Source organism: Pelobates fuscus, chromosome 2 (assembly GCF_036172605.1).
Source record: "Pelobates fuscus isolate aPelFus1 chromosome 2, aPelFus1.pri, whole genome shotgun sequence".
Lineage (NCBI taxonomy): Eukaryota > Metazoa > Chordata > Amphibia > Anura > Pelobatidae > Pelobates > Pelobates fuscus.
Window position 1 is genome coordinate 204,255,598 of NC_086318.1, and position 15,145 is coordinate 204,270,742.

Consider the following 15,145-nt stretch of genomic DNA (forward strand, 5'->3'; position numbering starts at 1 on the left):
TGTGTATAGAGGGCATAGTGTTATATGGGATGTAGCGAGTGTGTGCATATGGGCTGTAGTGTGTGTGTATAGGTGACGTAGTGTGTGTAGGGGTTTTAGAGATGGTGTGTTTAGAGAATGTTGTATGTGTTTGCTGACAAGGAATGTAGTGTGTGTGTAGGTGGTGCAGTGTGTATGTGTGTGTGTAGGAGATCTAGTGTGTAAAGGACCCAGAGTGTGTATAGGAGATTGTGTGTAGAGGATTAAGAGTGCATATAGGGTAAGGGATCTAGCGTTTATCTGGAGTGTAATGTGTGTAGTGGTGCAGTGTGAGGGGTGCTGTAGTGTGTGTGTGTGTTTTTATCTGCCGTCACATTCTAGGTTTCTAATTTTCTTTGTTAACTCATTGAGGGTTATTTTACATATTATATATATATATATGTGTGGGGGTGCGCTGTGTGTGTCTGGGGGTGCGCTGTGTGTGTCGTGGGGTGCGCTGTGTGTGTCTGGGGGTGCGCTGTGTGTGTCTGGGGGTGCGCTGTGTGTGTCTGGGAGTGCTGTGTGTGTTTGGGAGTGCTGTGTGTGTCTGGGAGTGCTGTGTGTGTGTCTGTACAGTAAATATGCAGTAAATACAGTAAATATGCAGCCAATACACAAATTCTAGAAATTAAAATCACCATCCGAGCAGGGACAAGTCTGTGAACTCTGAGGTCCAAAGCTGAAAGGGGGAGCAGGAAAACAAAAAAACATGTGATGAAGGATGTAGGGTCCAGTTAAGAGTTTTATATGTCTATCCTCATTCTGATTGGTTGTTTTCTTTTGAATATGTTGACTGTTTCTTTGCTGCTGGAGGTTTCTGTAAAGAAGGTATAAGCAAATAGGAAGCCTCCTGTTTTGCTGTTAAACTAGTTGTAAGACTCTTTATAGAGATGTTTTAGGTATTACTACAAGACTAAAAATGACAGAGAGAGCCAAGTGTTATGCGGATGTGAGTTCCAGTGATAAGAGCTCTGTGGGAAGTCTTGTAAACATTAGAAAGAGAAGGTGATAAGGCATAAGGAGCGATTTAAGCTATGGGAAGAATGTAAAGGCCACTTAGAGGAGCATTTTTCGATAAGGGTGAAATGTATAAGTGAGCAAAATCATACCGTGTTGCCATGAAATCTCTAATCAATATAAAGTGTAATTTACTAACAGATGTGGCATATATTTCATACTGTGTCAGAGCTAAAGTGTTTGTATAATTATTTTACCCAAAAAGGAAAAATACCAGTTCATGAGAATTGTTCTGAGTGTAAAAACTTGATGCGTGTAATGGAATTTTCCATTAATTTTGTAAGGGTGACATTGAAACTGCTATGCCGCCTCATACCAACTAAAAAAAAAAGACTTGCTTCTTCCTGGGGACTATAGGTCCTTTGTTGTGGATTTGAACTGGCCCCTACAGATCCTACAATGAGCTAGCAAGATGTAAAATAAAATTGCCGTTCTTATAAATGACAGGACATATTTATTAGCATTATCGTGAATTCCTATACACACATGCTTGTACTATATGTCTTTGCATGTGGGGTCAGTCCATAGGTAACACACTGTTGGGCTATGCTGTGTCTGTTATTGGCTATGTGGACGTTTCCTTTTCCTGTCTCAGTATTTTACCAGCAAGGTGTTGCCAATTGTTCTAGGAGAGGCCTTCTAGACCAGTTCAAGCTGGCTACCCTGCCACTCCTTTGTCATTGGCTGTAAATAATGTGCTCTGTTTATACCCTTTTATGTTTTATAAAAAAATAAACAAACCCCACAAAAATTATATTTACTGACAATGACAAAGTAGTGGCAGTGCAGCTGGTTTGGAGAACTATTTATCAATCCATCCAAGGTTTGGATGATACTGGTGAAGTACCACTGAAGAAACTTAGCCTGCGAGGCGAATGGTGCTATGGTGCCAGGTACTTTTGGTAATTCCTGGAGGTTCCTGGTGGCATGTAGTTGGGATGGAAGTGACAGAGCTTTCTCCCCAGTGCAGTGGAAACCTGTTTAAAAAAAATGTATTTTAGATGTTATTACAAGTGAAGTAACCCTGCGGAGCACACTACATTGGAACACACTCACTCCTATGGGAGCACCTTCTCTCTACTTGAAGAATGGCATAATTAACACCAACAACCTCCCCTCCCCCCCCCCATGGTTAGGAGTAATACACTCAATTGCATTCTCCCACACCTTACTATCCCACATCTGGGGCAGACTTCTTACCGAGGCTAACTAGGCCAACTGCCTATCAGCATTCCTCACAGAATGCAATTACAGTCCTACATGGACCTTAATATGTGTAGCGGCCCCTTTGGCATAGAGTAAATAACGAGAGGAGAGCTTCTGAAGGGTGCAGCACTTTTATTCTTTTGCATCAAAGTTGTGCAGGAGGGTTGAACACCACCAATGTTAATATCTTTAACAGCTTGAGCACCATGACCCATAAGCACCGTGAAAACTGTAAAATTACATAAAATACATTTGTTTACAGAGATCACTAAAAAGGGGGTTACAACAGAATTACAAATGTGGAGTTCAGTTGTCTGAACACAAATCTAAATTACATTAAACATCTAAGGAAACACACAGCACTCTCCTCCTGCAGTCACTTCATGTGACTTCAGCTGTTAGAGCAAATTGGGAAAGCTGCAAATCAGGCTAACACTTTCATTATTGGAGATTTGAATTACCCGGACTTAAATTGGGATAGAGTGACTAGTACTTCAGCAAGGGGAATCAGGTTTTTGAATGTGTTAAATGACACCTTTATGTCAGAAATGGTACAAGCACCAACTAGAAAGGATGCTTGTCTGGATCTCGTTATAACAAACAATTTTGATATTTTGACCAACATTCAAGTAGAGGAGCATTTGGGAAATAGTGATCACACTATATTTTTTTTAAAAGTACTTTAGTTCTGAAAAAAAATAAAAAAAATAAAGTTGTAGGTACCCTGGAAACAGAGATGGGACTATTAGCTAATGAAATTTTAAATAACTATTTTTCTTCAGTATATATGACTGAAGATCCTATGGCAAGAGATATACAAATGATTGCTGCAAAAAACTTACAGATAACTTGTGATTGGATGACTTGAGACAAGGTGCTACAGCAGTTAAAGAAAATTAATTTAAATTAAGTAAGTATTTGAAGGGCTATTAAAGGATAATATTCAGGAATTAATTGGCAAGAACTTTGTTATTAGCAATAATCAGCATGGTTTTATGAAACATAGGTCATGTCAAACTAACCTAATTGCATTCTACGAAGAAGTAAGTAGAAGTATAGATCAAAAATGTAATTTATTACAAAAATGTAATTTATTATTTGGCAATATTCCTGTTTAGTATGTTCATATTTTTAGTACTAGATTTTTACTAATCCTAGCTGTTGTGTACTGTCTGCGACCATCACGGTCATGCAGCTGTTGTAAGAACTGCCCCTTGGTTTAAAAGATTTATTGAACTTGGTAACTTCTATAATGTGTCATCAGAATATGACAGTTTAATGATGTTGAATTCATGGCTAATTTTTTTGACCATGTAGATTACATTGTGACTTTATTTTCACTAACAGAACCACGAGTTACAAGATGACACCGTCCTCAACAAAGTCAAGCTTGCAGATCCGGATCAGTTCCAGATGCCTGACCTGTGTGCAGAAGAACTGGCACTTGTACTTGGAATTTGGTAGGGAATAGTTTTGTAATACCCCTTATTTGCATGTTTTCTGAAGCATAACCCAAAATGTCAATGGCAGTATTGTACATATTGGAACCATGAGCAATTGGACTAAAACCTTGGCAAATTCTTTCTATTCACCTATTTTAAATGTTTACCTTCAACATAAGCGTGTGCACAGGGTGTGCCTGGGCACACCCTAATCCCCGCGGCCCGCACTATGTGCCTCTCTCCGTGGGCCAGTGATGGAGATCAAAGATCTTCCTCACCGACCCACAGGCAGGGTTGGAGGCAGGACAGGACCCAGGGAGCTCTTGCCAGCAGCTCCACTGGGTTCCTTTTGGGAGTTCGGAGCGTTGCCGCAGTTACCACAGCAACGCTCAGATCTCGCGAGAGTGAACTCTAGCCTGCGGGGCTAGAGTTCACTCTCCACTGGACCACCAGGGATGGCATGAGCACGGTCTCCCCTCCCTACATAAGGTAAGAAGGGAGGGGGGATATTAACTAAACGGCCCCCCACCTCCACACAATACACACACACAGCACCCTCACACACACAGCACACACACACTAACAGCACCCACACACATACACCACCTTTACACACACATACATCACCCTTACACACACAACACACACACATACATCACCCTTACACACACAGCACCCTTACACACACCCACACACATACATCTCACACACACACAGGGCCCACACACACCCTGGGCCCTTACACACAGCGCCTGCACACACACACAGCACCTTCACACACAGCGCCTACATACACACACAGCGTAGGCTGTGCACGCCTATGACCTTCATTCAAAGCCATATTGAAGTTACCCAGGGCCCTAGGCAGGATTCCAGATTGGGGCCCTCTCCTACAGCCCTGGTCTCTGTTCTGTGAATGGGTGTGTGCAGATGGTTGAGGTGTTTTGTCTGTGAAAATGTGCAGTGGCTGAGCGTTGTGTGCGCTGGTTGAATTGTATGTGTGTGGAAGATGCGGAGTTTGCCTGTGTGCTGGCTGGATTTCGTATATGACAATGAGTTAGCGCACGTGCGCTAACTCATTGTCAAATACATTGAAAATCTTATTTGTGTGTGACACACAGGGGAAGTTCTAGGATAGCAGCACATATTATAATTAAAAATTAAAGGTATAACACCTTGGATACATGAAAATTAAAGGCACAATACCCTGAATATATAACACTTAAAGGAAAAGCGCCTCAGATTAGTATCTATTTGGATTTCGTATATGGAGAAGTCTGAGTGTTGTTTGTGGAGGAGGCAGAGTTTGCCTGTGTGTGCTGGCTGAGTATGTTTAGAGCCTGAGCATGTTTTGGTGAGAGTTTGAGTGTGTGGATAGGGTTTTCCTACTTTCTGACTTTTTAACAGCCCTACTGTTCTCTATATCAGTCCACGTTTTTGTCTCCCTTTATCAGCCCCCACTTGTCTGCCCTCCAGTCTCTCTTCCTTTACTCACCCTCTGTTTCTCTCTTGTACTCCTCTTCCACTGGTTTGTCTTTCCTTTGACCTGTAATAAGCATTGCCAGACAGGATGATGCTGCTGCCTCTCCACCTCCTTTTCCTGTCCTGTAGACTCTTCATTAGCTTCTATGTGGTGCAGCTGCTGTGGAGGGGTTGATCTATGATGTAGTATTCTATGACCGAGCCCTCCACACTACGATCTCTTGCATAGGAACTAATTTGCAGCTATTCTGCACAGGGGGAAAGCTATTGCTGATACTTCTCAGCCTGTTGGCTTACAGGTATAGTTAGATGCTCTGAAGAACTATTGTGGGCCTGACTAGGAACATCTGCTAGGTACAGCCTATCTCAGCTCCACTGTCAGAGAGCTGAATTTCCAGACTTAGACAATGGGTCCACTGGGCTCTGTCTGAGTCTGGGCCCTTTGCGGCCCAGAGTAATCCGGCTCTGCCTTTAATAAATGAACAAATTATTCCAAGAGAAAGTGTTAGTCTCTTACTGTGTGTGAATGTTCGTTTTTCTTTTATTTCCAAAATTTGCCTTCTATATTGTTGTGTTTACAAAACAAATGTAGGTGGTATATCTAATAGTGACAAAGGTAAATTGCTCAAAAACACCCGTGTGGAATCCCCTATACCAACAATGAAATATACATACAATACAAACACAATGGATGGAGCAATTATAGTCCTCTCTTCTCAATACAACAGTTCTGTGGAGACAGAGAGGTACACACAATAGTGCAGATGGTTTTCAGTAAATATAAATGGTAGCAATATAAGGAAACACTCACAAAATTAGAGCCAATTATAAACCTGGCTCTGGTGTCAATGGCTTCAGGATCTTTCAGAGGTGATCCAAATCCCTCTGTAGATGATCTGGATATCCAAGGATGGCTTTGTTTCCCACCATAGACTGCAAGGGATTCAGCTTGGTTGAAAATAAAACGTAAATTTATTGGTACATAAAAAATGGAATATAACTTTAAAAGATAAGTGTAAGATAATAGCCAAAACGCGTTTCGCCTCTGTGGCTTCTTCAGTTGGCTGTATGCTAGTCTCTGTGTCCATGTTCATCTTTAAATGCTGGTTTTGCTGTCTTTTTGTTGGTGTAATTCCATTAGACCTAAGGGAAACATAACAAAAAAATATTCAGAAAATGGAAGCAAAATAAAGATCCCTTTTATATGTAACCATAGCGGAGACAATGCCAAAATATGAAATATTATTAAAAAATATTGGCCAATTTTACAAGAGGACCCCATTCTAAAACAGATCTTACCTCCCAAGCCGATGATAGTATATAGGGGATGTAAGTATTTAAAACAAATGGTAGTTAAAAGCAGTTTTAAGAACAAAAAAAATGAACATTTTTTAAATAAAAGCAAAGGTTTTTATGGCTGTGGATCCTGTTTAGCCTGTAGAGGGACTAACCAGGGTAAGAAACAAATCACTTCCTTCCATTACCAAAAAGATAAAATATTTACCATTAAAAATCAACTAACATGTTTTTCCAAAAACGTTATTTATATTCTTAGATGCCCTTGTGGCCATATATATGTAGGCAGAACAATCAGATGCCTGCATGTTAGAATTGCAGAGCACATAAGAAATATTAAAAAGGGTTTGGAAACACATAGCGTGTCGAATCACTTCAAAATACATCATAGTAGTGATCCAAAAAATTTTTTTTTGCGCTATTAAATTAGTACAAAAAGATTGGAGGGAAGGAGATTTTAACAGAAAAATAGGAGAAGAAGAGATGCAGTGTATTTATAATTTTAGGACATTAATCCCATATGGTCTTAATCAGGACTTTGAATTATGCCATTTTTTGTAGTTCTATATAGATCTTTAAAGTTTTACATAGATTTTAATATGAGATGATTTATTAATTTTAGATCATTACATAATATGCCTTTTATATCTGCTCATATTATCTACCCCCCTGGTTATAAGGGAATTCCTAAAAAATAATGCTATGTTATAAGATCAAAACTTACCACACTAATATGATTATAAAACTAAGTCACAGTACTATATTTATTATAGAATGAAAAGAGCACTGTCACTTTAAGAAATCTTAATGAAATTTGCATGGTCACTTTTTTGTATAGACTATGCACTGCCACTTTAAATATAACAATTACCTGTTAACAAACATTTTGTGATTTTATATTGATATGAGAAATGTCTTTCCTTTTTATACATATGTAATAGTGTGCCAACTTCACGGATAGAATATGGACATTTGTGGGTTAACCCACATAGACATTACTAAAGAATATTATAAGGGTGCTGCTCCTTCAGTGGAACGCATATTGCATATTGCGTTCCACTCACGATCGAAAAACGAAAGCAGGAAGTAAACATCAACGCCCAACGTGACCGGAAGCAGGAAGTAAGCCCCGGCCTGGAAATGGAATGCAAGGTGCGTTACAACAACAAAAAGACCGCAAAACCAGCATTTAAAGATGAACATGGACACAGAGACTAGCATACAGCCAACTGAAGAAGCCACAGAGGCGAAACACGTTTTTGGCTATTATCTTACACTTATCCTTTAAAGTTATATTCCATTTTTTATGTACCAATAAATTTAAGTTTTATTTTCAACCAAGCTGAATCCCTTGCAGTCTATGGTGGGAAACAAAGCCATCCTTGGATATCCGGATCATCTACAGAGGGATTTGGATCACCTCTGAAAGATCCTGAAGCCATTGACACCAGAGCCAGGTTTATAATTGGCTCTAATTTTGTGAGTGTTTCCTTATATTGCTACCATTTATATTTATTGAAAACCATCTGCACTATTGTGTGTACCTCTCTGTCTCCACAGAACTGTTGTATTGAGAAGAGAGGACTATAATTGCTCCATCCATTGTGTTTGTATTGTATATATTGTTGTGTTTAACCAGAAGTTAAAAGATTCCTAGCCAAGTACGTCTATATAATCTTGTAATACTACATCATGTGTCCAGTTGAACATGAAGAAATTAGTTCCTTCAGCATCTGCTGCATATATTTGTCTTTTTGCAAGTGCAATAGCAGGTGGGGCACTGAAAGCATTAGAAGCACATTTCACTGACAAAGTACTTTCCATAGCACATGTTATGGAAAAAAAAAGCACATGTTGTGACTTGACTTCCCGTTCAACTGATAGTGACTGGTGCATGTATTTACTTTTAATATATATATATTTTTTAAATGTATTAATTTTTCAACTTCATTTTTCAGAGATTAGATACAGTCTGGTTAAATAAAGGCTTCTTTAACCCCCTCAACACCAAAATCAAGTAAAATGGTTTTATTTTTAAATATTTTTAATTATAAAATCTTTTTCACTCACCATCAATAATACTTTAGTTATGATTACCAGCCTGTAAATGAACTAATTCCTCTGCCAGAAGCCACTATTCTCTGATATAACACCTGCAAACTTGTTGTGGATATCTGCTCACATATCTGCTTTCAAACAGTACAGGAAGTTTCAAAGGAACATTTTAGTTTTACAGTCAGGGAGGGTGATGGAGTGAATTAATCATTTCACTTTTAGCATTAGAATGGCAGTCCTGCATTTGAAAATGGCTGATTATTGCTTGAATATTGATTGCTATAGTAGTCTTAAATACCTTTTATTTTAGAAATATATGGAATGTATTTACTGTATATGGGCATTATGCCTGAGTAAGTTATATTGCTAGTAAAGCCTTCAGCCTTAGAAATACCTATAAGCAGGTTATGGGACTATTTTTTTAATTTATATATTTTTGTTACATCTTCTGTATGTAAATATGTTTTTGCTTTCATACTAACATTCCAGACCCAGTGAGAAATATTAGAAGATAAAATATATTATGTATTATTTAGAGCGTTTCATTTCTCAAATATAATGATGTGAAGTGAAGTGAAAAATAACACATTGTATAAATATACATGAACTAAAATGTTACATTTGTCTGCCAAGCAATCCATACATAGAATTGCTGTTATTATATGTTTATATACTAGCTATGTATCCATTGCTTCCAATAAATGTGATGCTAATATTTTTTTCATTCAAAAAGTGCTCAGTAGTGAATGGGTTAAGGCAGGGCTCGACAAATCCCTGGTGCCAGGTCGCCATGTTGACTAAATATTTTGTCCTGGCACCTTGAATTGGTCAACCAGTTCCCTCCTCCTCGTGTCTCAATCCCCATGCAGCTCTTTGTGCGCCAGGAGGAAGTGATGAGAACTGTAATTACTTCCTCCCGGGAACAGAAGCCATGCAGGGTAATGGCAAGCTGGTGTGGCAGGACACCAGGTAAAGACTATGCTCCCCGCATGCCTCCCACCCCAATGCCGCAGAGCCGCCAGCCCGTCCATTTTCCTGCCTGACCTCAGTGCTGGGTAGTAGTAATTACAGTTCCCTTAATTTCCTCCCGGCGCACAGAGAGCTGCATGTGGCTAGAGAGACATGAGGATGGGGAAGGAGGGCAGTCTGGAACAGTGTCAGCCCACTACCATCAGCCGCAGCCAGCTCCACTTACCTTATGTCACCTGCTGCTGCCCAGTCCTACTGGACCCCAGGGAAGCCAGTACCCTGAAACCAAAAGGTAGGAAACAGGAGGGTGGAAAAAAATATGTACTTTTGTGTGTTTGTGTATATGTCATGTGTGCATGTATGTATGTGTATTTGTCTTTGCGTATGTATGAATCTTTGTGTTTGTGTATGTATGTATATATATATATATTTGAGTGTATCAATAATAAATAATACTTTTTGAGTGTGTGAGAGAATGTGTGTCTGTGTTTGTGTTACTGTGTGTCTGTCTGTATCAGTGTGGTTGTGTGTGTTTGTCTGTGAGTGTGTCTCTATCTGCCACCATAGTTGGAATTATCATTTACCAATTAACATGTCCTCATAGAGATGCATTAAATCAATCAAAAACGGGGGCGGGGCCTGATTGTCATGGAGGACAGACGTGTTTCGCAGGAGCTCCTCCACAATCTTGGCATAGGAAGCGATAAACTGCCCCATTCAGCCTGATTTCTGGAGCCCACTCCGGCGCCTGACATTGCTGGGACCGGTGGTAGGGGTCGGTGACCGAGTGAAAGCCGGGCAACCACACTTGCAACAGCATGCGGCCTAGCATGCACTGGACGGGGGAGGCGGCCGCTCTCCCGCTCCGGGGACACTCAACGACTGCTATGGTAGAGGCCTCACGTGTCCCACCAGCACAAGCAGCGGCAAGAGCAAAGACAGACTCACGGGAGGATTATGCACGCACCCAGCCGAGGGTCTCCGGTAATCCTGGCAACCAACACCCAAGGGACTGTCCGGCCCCACGTGACAAGACCGGAGCCTGAAGGCATGAAGCACATCGCTAAGCTACCCACCCGCGAGCTCATCTGCCTGACCACACTGCCAGAACTCCGCTCTAGACCCGCAACCACGGCCTCCAGAACAGGCATCGGCTAGGTGCCTGTGGACTGCCTCACCATCCGGCTTCCAGCCATAGCCCTTGCTCACACCATGAGAATTTTACATCTGCACAGACGCTACCTTAACTCTGAGCTGAATTCTGACGCACCCAGCAAACATGGACTCAGATATCCTCCCAACACACTTTTTAAGGTTCATGGCGAGTCCCAAAATAATCAATAAGCTTCTACCACTCACATATGTTGTCACTGTAGTTGTCCTGCAATTAATTCCTGTGTATTTTATCTTGAGATATAGGCTTTGCTGGAATAACAAGGCTTAACTACTTTAGCATCTAGGTCTAGACATTAATCAAGGCTTGCCATACATACAGTTAAGAAACTCCCTAGCAATGGAGATTTAGCATGCCGTTACACCATAAGCCTAGGTTATTTCCATGTTATAAAAAGTGCATTATTATCATTGGTTATATAGCCAGCAGCATTAGCATACATGCAGACAGATGACCTAGATATGCATTACCCAACCTAGCATGTTTGTATAGTTATATTGTGTATATACCGTATATACTCGAGTATAAGCCGAGTTTTTCAGCACATTTTTTGTGCTGAAAAAACGGAACTCGGCTTATACTCGAGTCAATAGTCTGTATTATGGCAATTTGCATTGCCATAATACAGACTGAGGGAGAGGGGGCTGGCAGAGATCTTACTTACCTGTCCTGCAGCTCCTGTCAGCTCCCTTCTCCTCTGCGCCGTCCGTTCAGCACCTCAGTCAGCTCCCAGTGTAAATCTCGCGAGAGCCGCGGCTCTCGCGAGACTTACAGTGTGAGCTGACAGAAGAGCTGAACGGACGGCGCGGAGGAGGAGAGAGCTGACAGGAGCTGCAGGACGGGTAAGTAAGATCTCTGCCAGCCCCCTCTCCCCCCCCACTGAACTGCCAATGCTAGACCACCAGGGAAGGAGCCCCCCTCCCTGCCATGTATCAAGCAGGGAGGGGGGACGAAAATAAAAATAATAATTAAATAAAAAATAATAAGAAGAAATAATAATGAAAAAAATATATCAAAATAATAAAAAATAATAAATAAAATAATAAAATTGCCCACCCCCCCACCACTGCAACACACACACACACACACACACACACACACACACACACACTGCACTCATACACACACACACACTGCACTCATACACACACACACACTGCACTCATACACACACACACTGCACTCATACACACACACACTGCACTCATACACACACACTGCACTCATACACACACACACTGCACACATACACACACACACACACTGCACACATACACACACTGCACACATACACACACACACTGCACACATACGCACACACACTGCACACATACACACACACACTGCACACATACACACACAGCACTCATACACACGCTGCACTCATACACACGCTGCACTCATACACACGCTGCATTCATTATACACACACTGCACTCATACACACACACACACACTGCACACATACACACACACACACTGCACACATACACACACACTGCACACATACACTGTAAATAAATATTCAATTAATATAATTTTTTTAGGATCTAATTTTATTTAGAAATTTACCAGTAGCTGCTGCATTTCCCACCCTAGTCTTATACTCGAGTCAATAAGTTTTCCCAGTTTTTTGGGGTAAAATTAGGGGCCTCGGCTTATATTCGGGTCGGCTTATACTCGAGTATATACGGTAAGTTTATTCTCTAAGCTTTGTTAACAAACAGAGAAAACTAACTGTTAAATCCTTTACTCTAAAAAATAGTGCCTGACAAACAAATGTCACAACTCGTATTACATACTGTACTACTACATACCTTGCAATCACTGTTGTGGCGTAACAAAGCTGTCTGTTAATTTTGTGCACAACAAAAATAAAGAATTAAAAAAAAATAAAAAATAATCAAAAACATCTCTATGGGGAACATTCAGCGCGGATCACTGCTGATCTTCTCCCTGTGTAAAAAAATAAATAAAGTTAAAGTTAAATCCCCCTATCCCCTGCTTTAATAAAATTAACCCCTTCCCTGCCAATTAATCACTGACTACAGTGATCAATTGACAGGGACTACATTTTACTGTGATCTGATTTTTTTTTTTTTAACCCCTGAGGGTCAACTTTTATTTTTTGTAACCCTCAGGGGTTAATTTTATTAATTAAACTATATTACAATTATATATTTAGCTTGCTTGGGTGGGTGGAAGTTAGTGGGGAATTGGGGAATTTGTTGTTAGGCTAGCTAGGGGTTAACTTTAAAACAAGTTTTAAAAATAAAAAAAAAGTTTTAATAACTTTTTTTTTTTTTTTTAAAGTACAAAAAAATCATACCCCCTTTACACAATCCTAATAAAAAATGAACCCCTTCCCTGCCAGTTGATCTCTACATACAGTGATCAAAATACATATCACAGTATTATACTGTGATCCGATTTTTTTTTTTTTTTTTTAATCCCCTTAGGGTTAACTTGTTGTTTTTTTTTTTTTAACCTTCAGGGGTTCAATTTATTTAATTAATTTAAATATATTAAAATTATATATTTGCTAGCTGGGGTGGGTGGGAGTTATGGGAAATGGGGGAATTTACAGTTAGTGCTGCTTACTGCTAGGTAGGGGTTAACGATAAAAAAAAAATTTAAATCTGAAAAAAAAAGTTTAGGAAAGTTTTAAAAAAATTAATAAGCAAAAAAAAGTCAAAAAAAGTCAAAAAAAAGTAAAAAAAAATATGTTTTAAAATGCTCATTACCACTACACCTGGAACAAACTAGAGAAAAAATGATCCCACGCTAAGGTTCAAAATATACCTTTTGAATTACCCCAGGGTGTATTCTTTAATAAATAGTATGTGTTTGTGGGAAAGTTTGAATACTCAACCAGCTAAACTACTCCAAAATGAAACATGGACACAACGTAAAACTTAGAAAAAAAAATGGAATGGCTTTGTGTCAAATGTGCCCCTTCAACATCCACATATACCTGGCAAAGGTACATACAGGGGGTATTGCTGTACTCAGAAGACATAGCTGAGCAACATATGTAGTTGTGGCGAAACCAACCTCGCCACTGTGAACTGGGGAAGCCTGGTTGCTTGCCTGCTCCCTTTAGACTATGGCCCCTGTTCTTTTTCCCTGCAGAAAGGCTTGTTTGTGCCTTTCTGCGGACTGTTAAAGCCATGCTACCCCAGATAGCTATGCCGTGGAGTCCATGCCATGGAGCCATGCTTCATTTGGTCACAAAGGACTTCAATCTATCTTTTGAACCAATGGACCAATTTGGATGATTTTGACATATGTTTGTATTTGGAGTATGCTGATTCGGAAAATGTGAATGTGATGCATACTTTCAAAGTTATAAATATTGTGTAAAAACTGTATTCCTCTGCCTGTGATAATGAGATTACCCATTGTGTTCAGTAATCATATCACAGGCAGAGGGGATGATTTTGTGTGGGAGTGTCTGTGTGTATTGTACGGATTGATTGGTTGTTCTGTAAAACCCTGTGGGCTGTCCTATGTTTGTGTATTGGGAATAAAAGAGACTGTATGTGCCAGTACAGTCAGTTCCTGCTTAACCCTCAAAGTAAAGTGTCGTCTCATTCTTGGGGTGGATTTGATTGTATGCCGATTGCCAGGAGTGTAAGCTGTTCGTATGGCTTTTCCTGTTCGGCTGCTTCCAGTATTCGTGGGTCTCTTGTTCGGGAGTTGGTGAAATCGTGTAGTTTGCAGTTCGGGAGATGGGTGATTGCAGTAGCTGCTGGTCTATCTGAAAGGGGATTATCGCCTAAACGTTTTTTATCCCCTTGTGAGCGACACGGTCCGTTACAATTGGTGGCAAGAGGCGGGATCATTCCACAGCCCAGAAGGACTGCTACAGGGCAACACCATTCCTTGGATTACAAATTAAGGGCAACGCCAGTACCCGTACAGCGGCCCTATCTACAAAAGAAGCAACTTCAGGAGAACAAGGATGGCGCCCAGCTACACGCAGGAGGAGTTTGACAAAGAGCTGAGATCACGGCTGATTTTCCTCGGACCCAACCCCCCCGGAGAAATAAGTGCAGCCTGTGAGGAGACACGTGGCAGAGTACCTGCAGGCCAAAGCAGAGTGGGCACGTGGGTTGGCAGGGAGGGAGAGTCCCAAGCGGCAGTGTGGATCTCAGGGAGCTAGAGGTGCAGTCCTTCCTCCCCAGCGGCAGTGTGTACCCCAGGGAGCTGAAGGTGTTGTCCTTCCTCCCCAGCGGCAGTGTGTACCCCAGGGAGCTGAAGGTGCCGTCCTTCCTCCCCAGCGGCAGTGTTTACCCCAGGGAGCTGAAGGTGCCGTCCTTCCTCCCCAGCGGCAGAGTGTCCTGCAGGGAGCAGAGACAGTCAGTGTCGCACCGCAGCCCAAAATATTGAAAGGGGAGACAGTGGGTCCCCCTCTCCACCAGCAGAAAGAGTGTCAGGGAGAGGAGCGGGTTACCCCCTCTCCCCAGGGGCAGTCTACAGTTCA

General features: G+C 41.0%; 1 protein-coding gene across 3 annotated transcripts in view; it reads left to right on the forward strand.

Moving 5' to 3' along the window:
• Positions 1-15,145, forward strand: part of TTC27 (tetratricopeptide repeat domain 27) — a 559,369-nt gene that overhangs the window by 234,271 nt on the left and 309,953 nt on the right. For all 3 annotated transcript variants that reach the window (XM_063443110.1, XM_063443111.1, XM_063443112.1), the window contains one exon: positions 3,589-3,701. In XM_063443110.1, the coding sequence (XP_063299180.1) occupies positions 3,589-3,701 (113 nt within the window). The remainder of the gene's footprint in view (positions 1-3,588; positions 3,702-15,145) is intronic.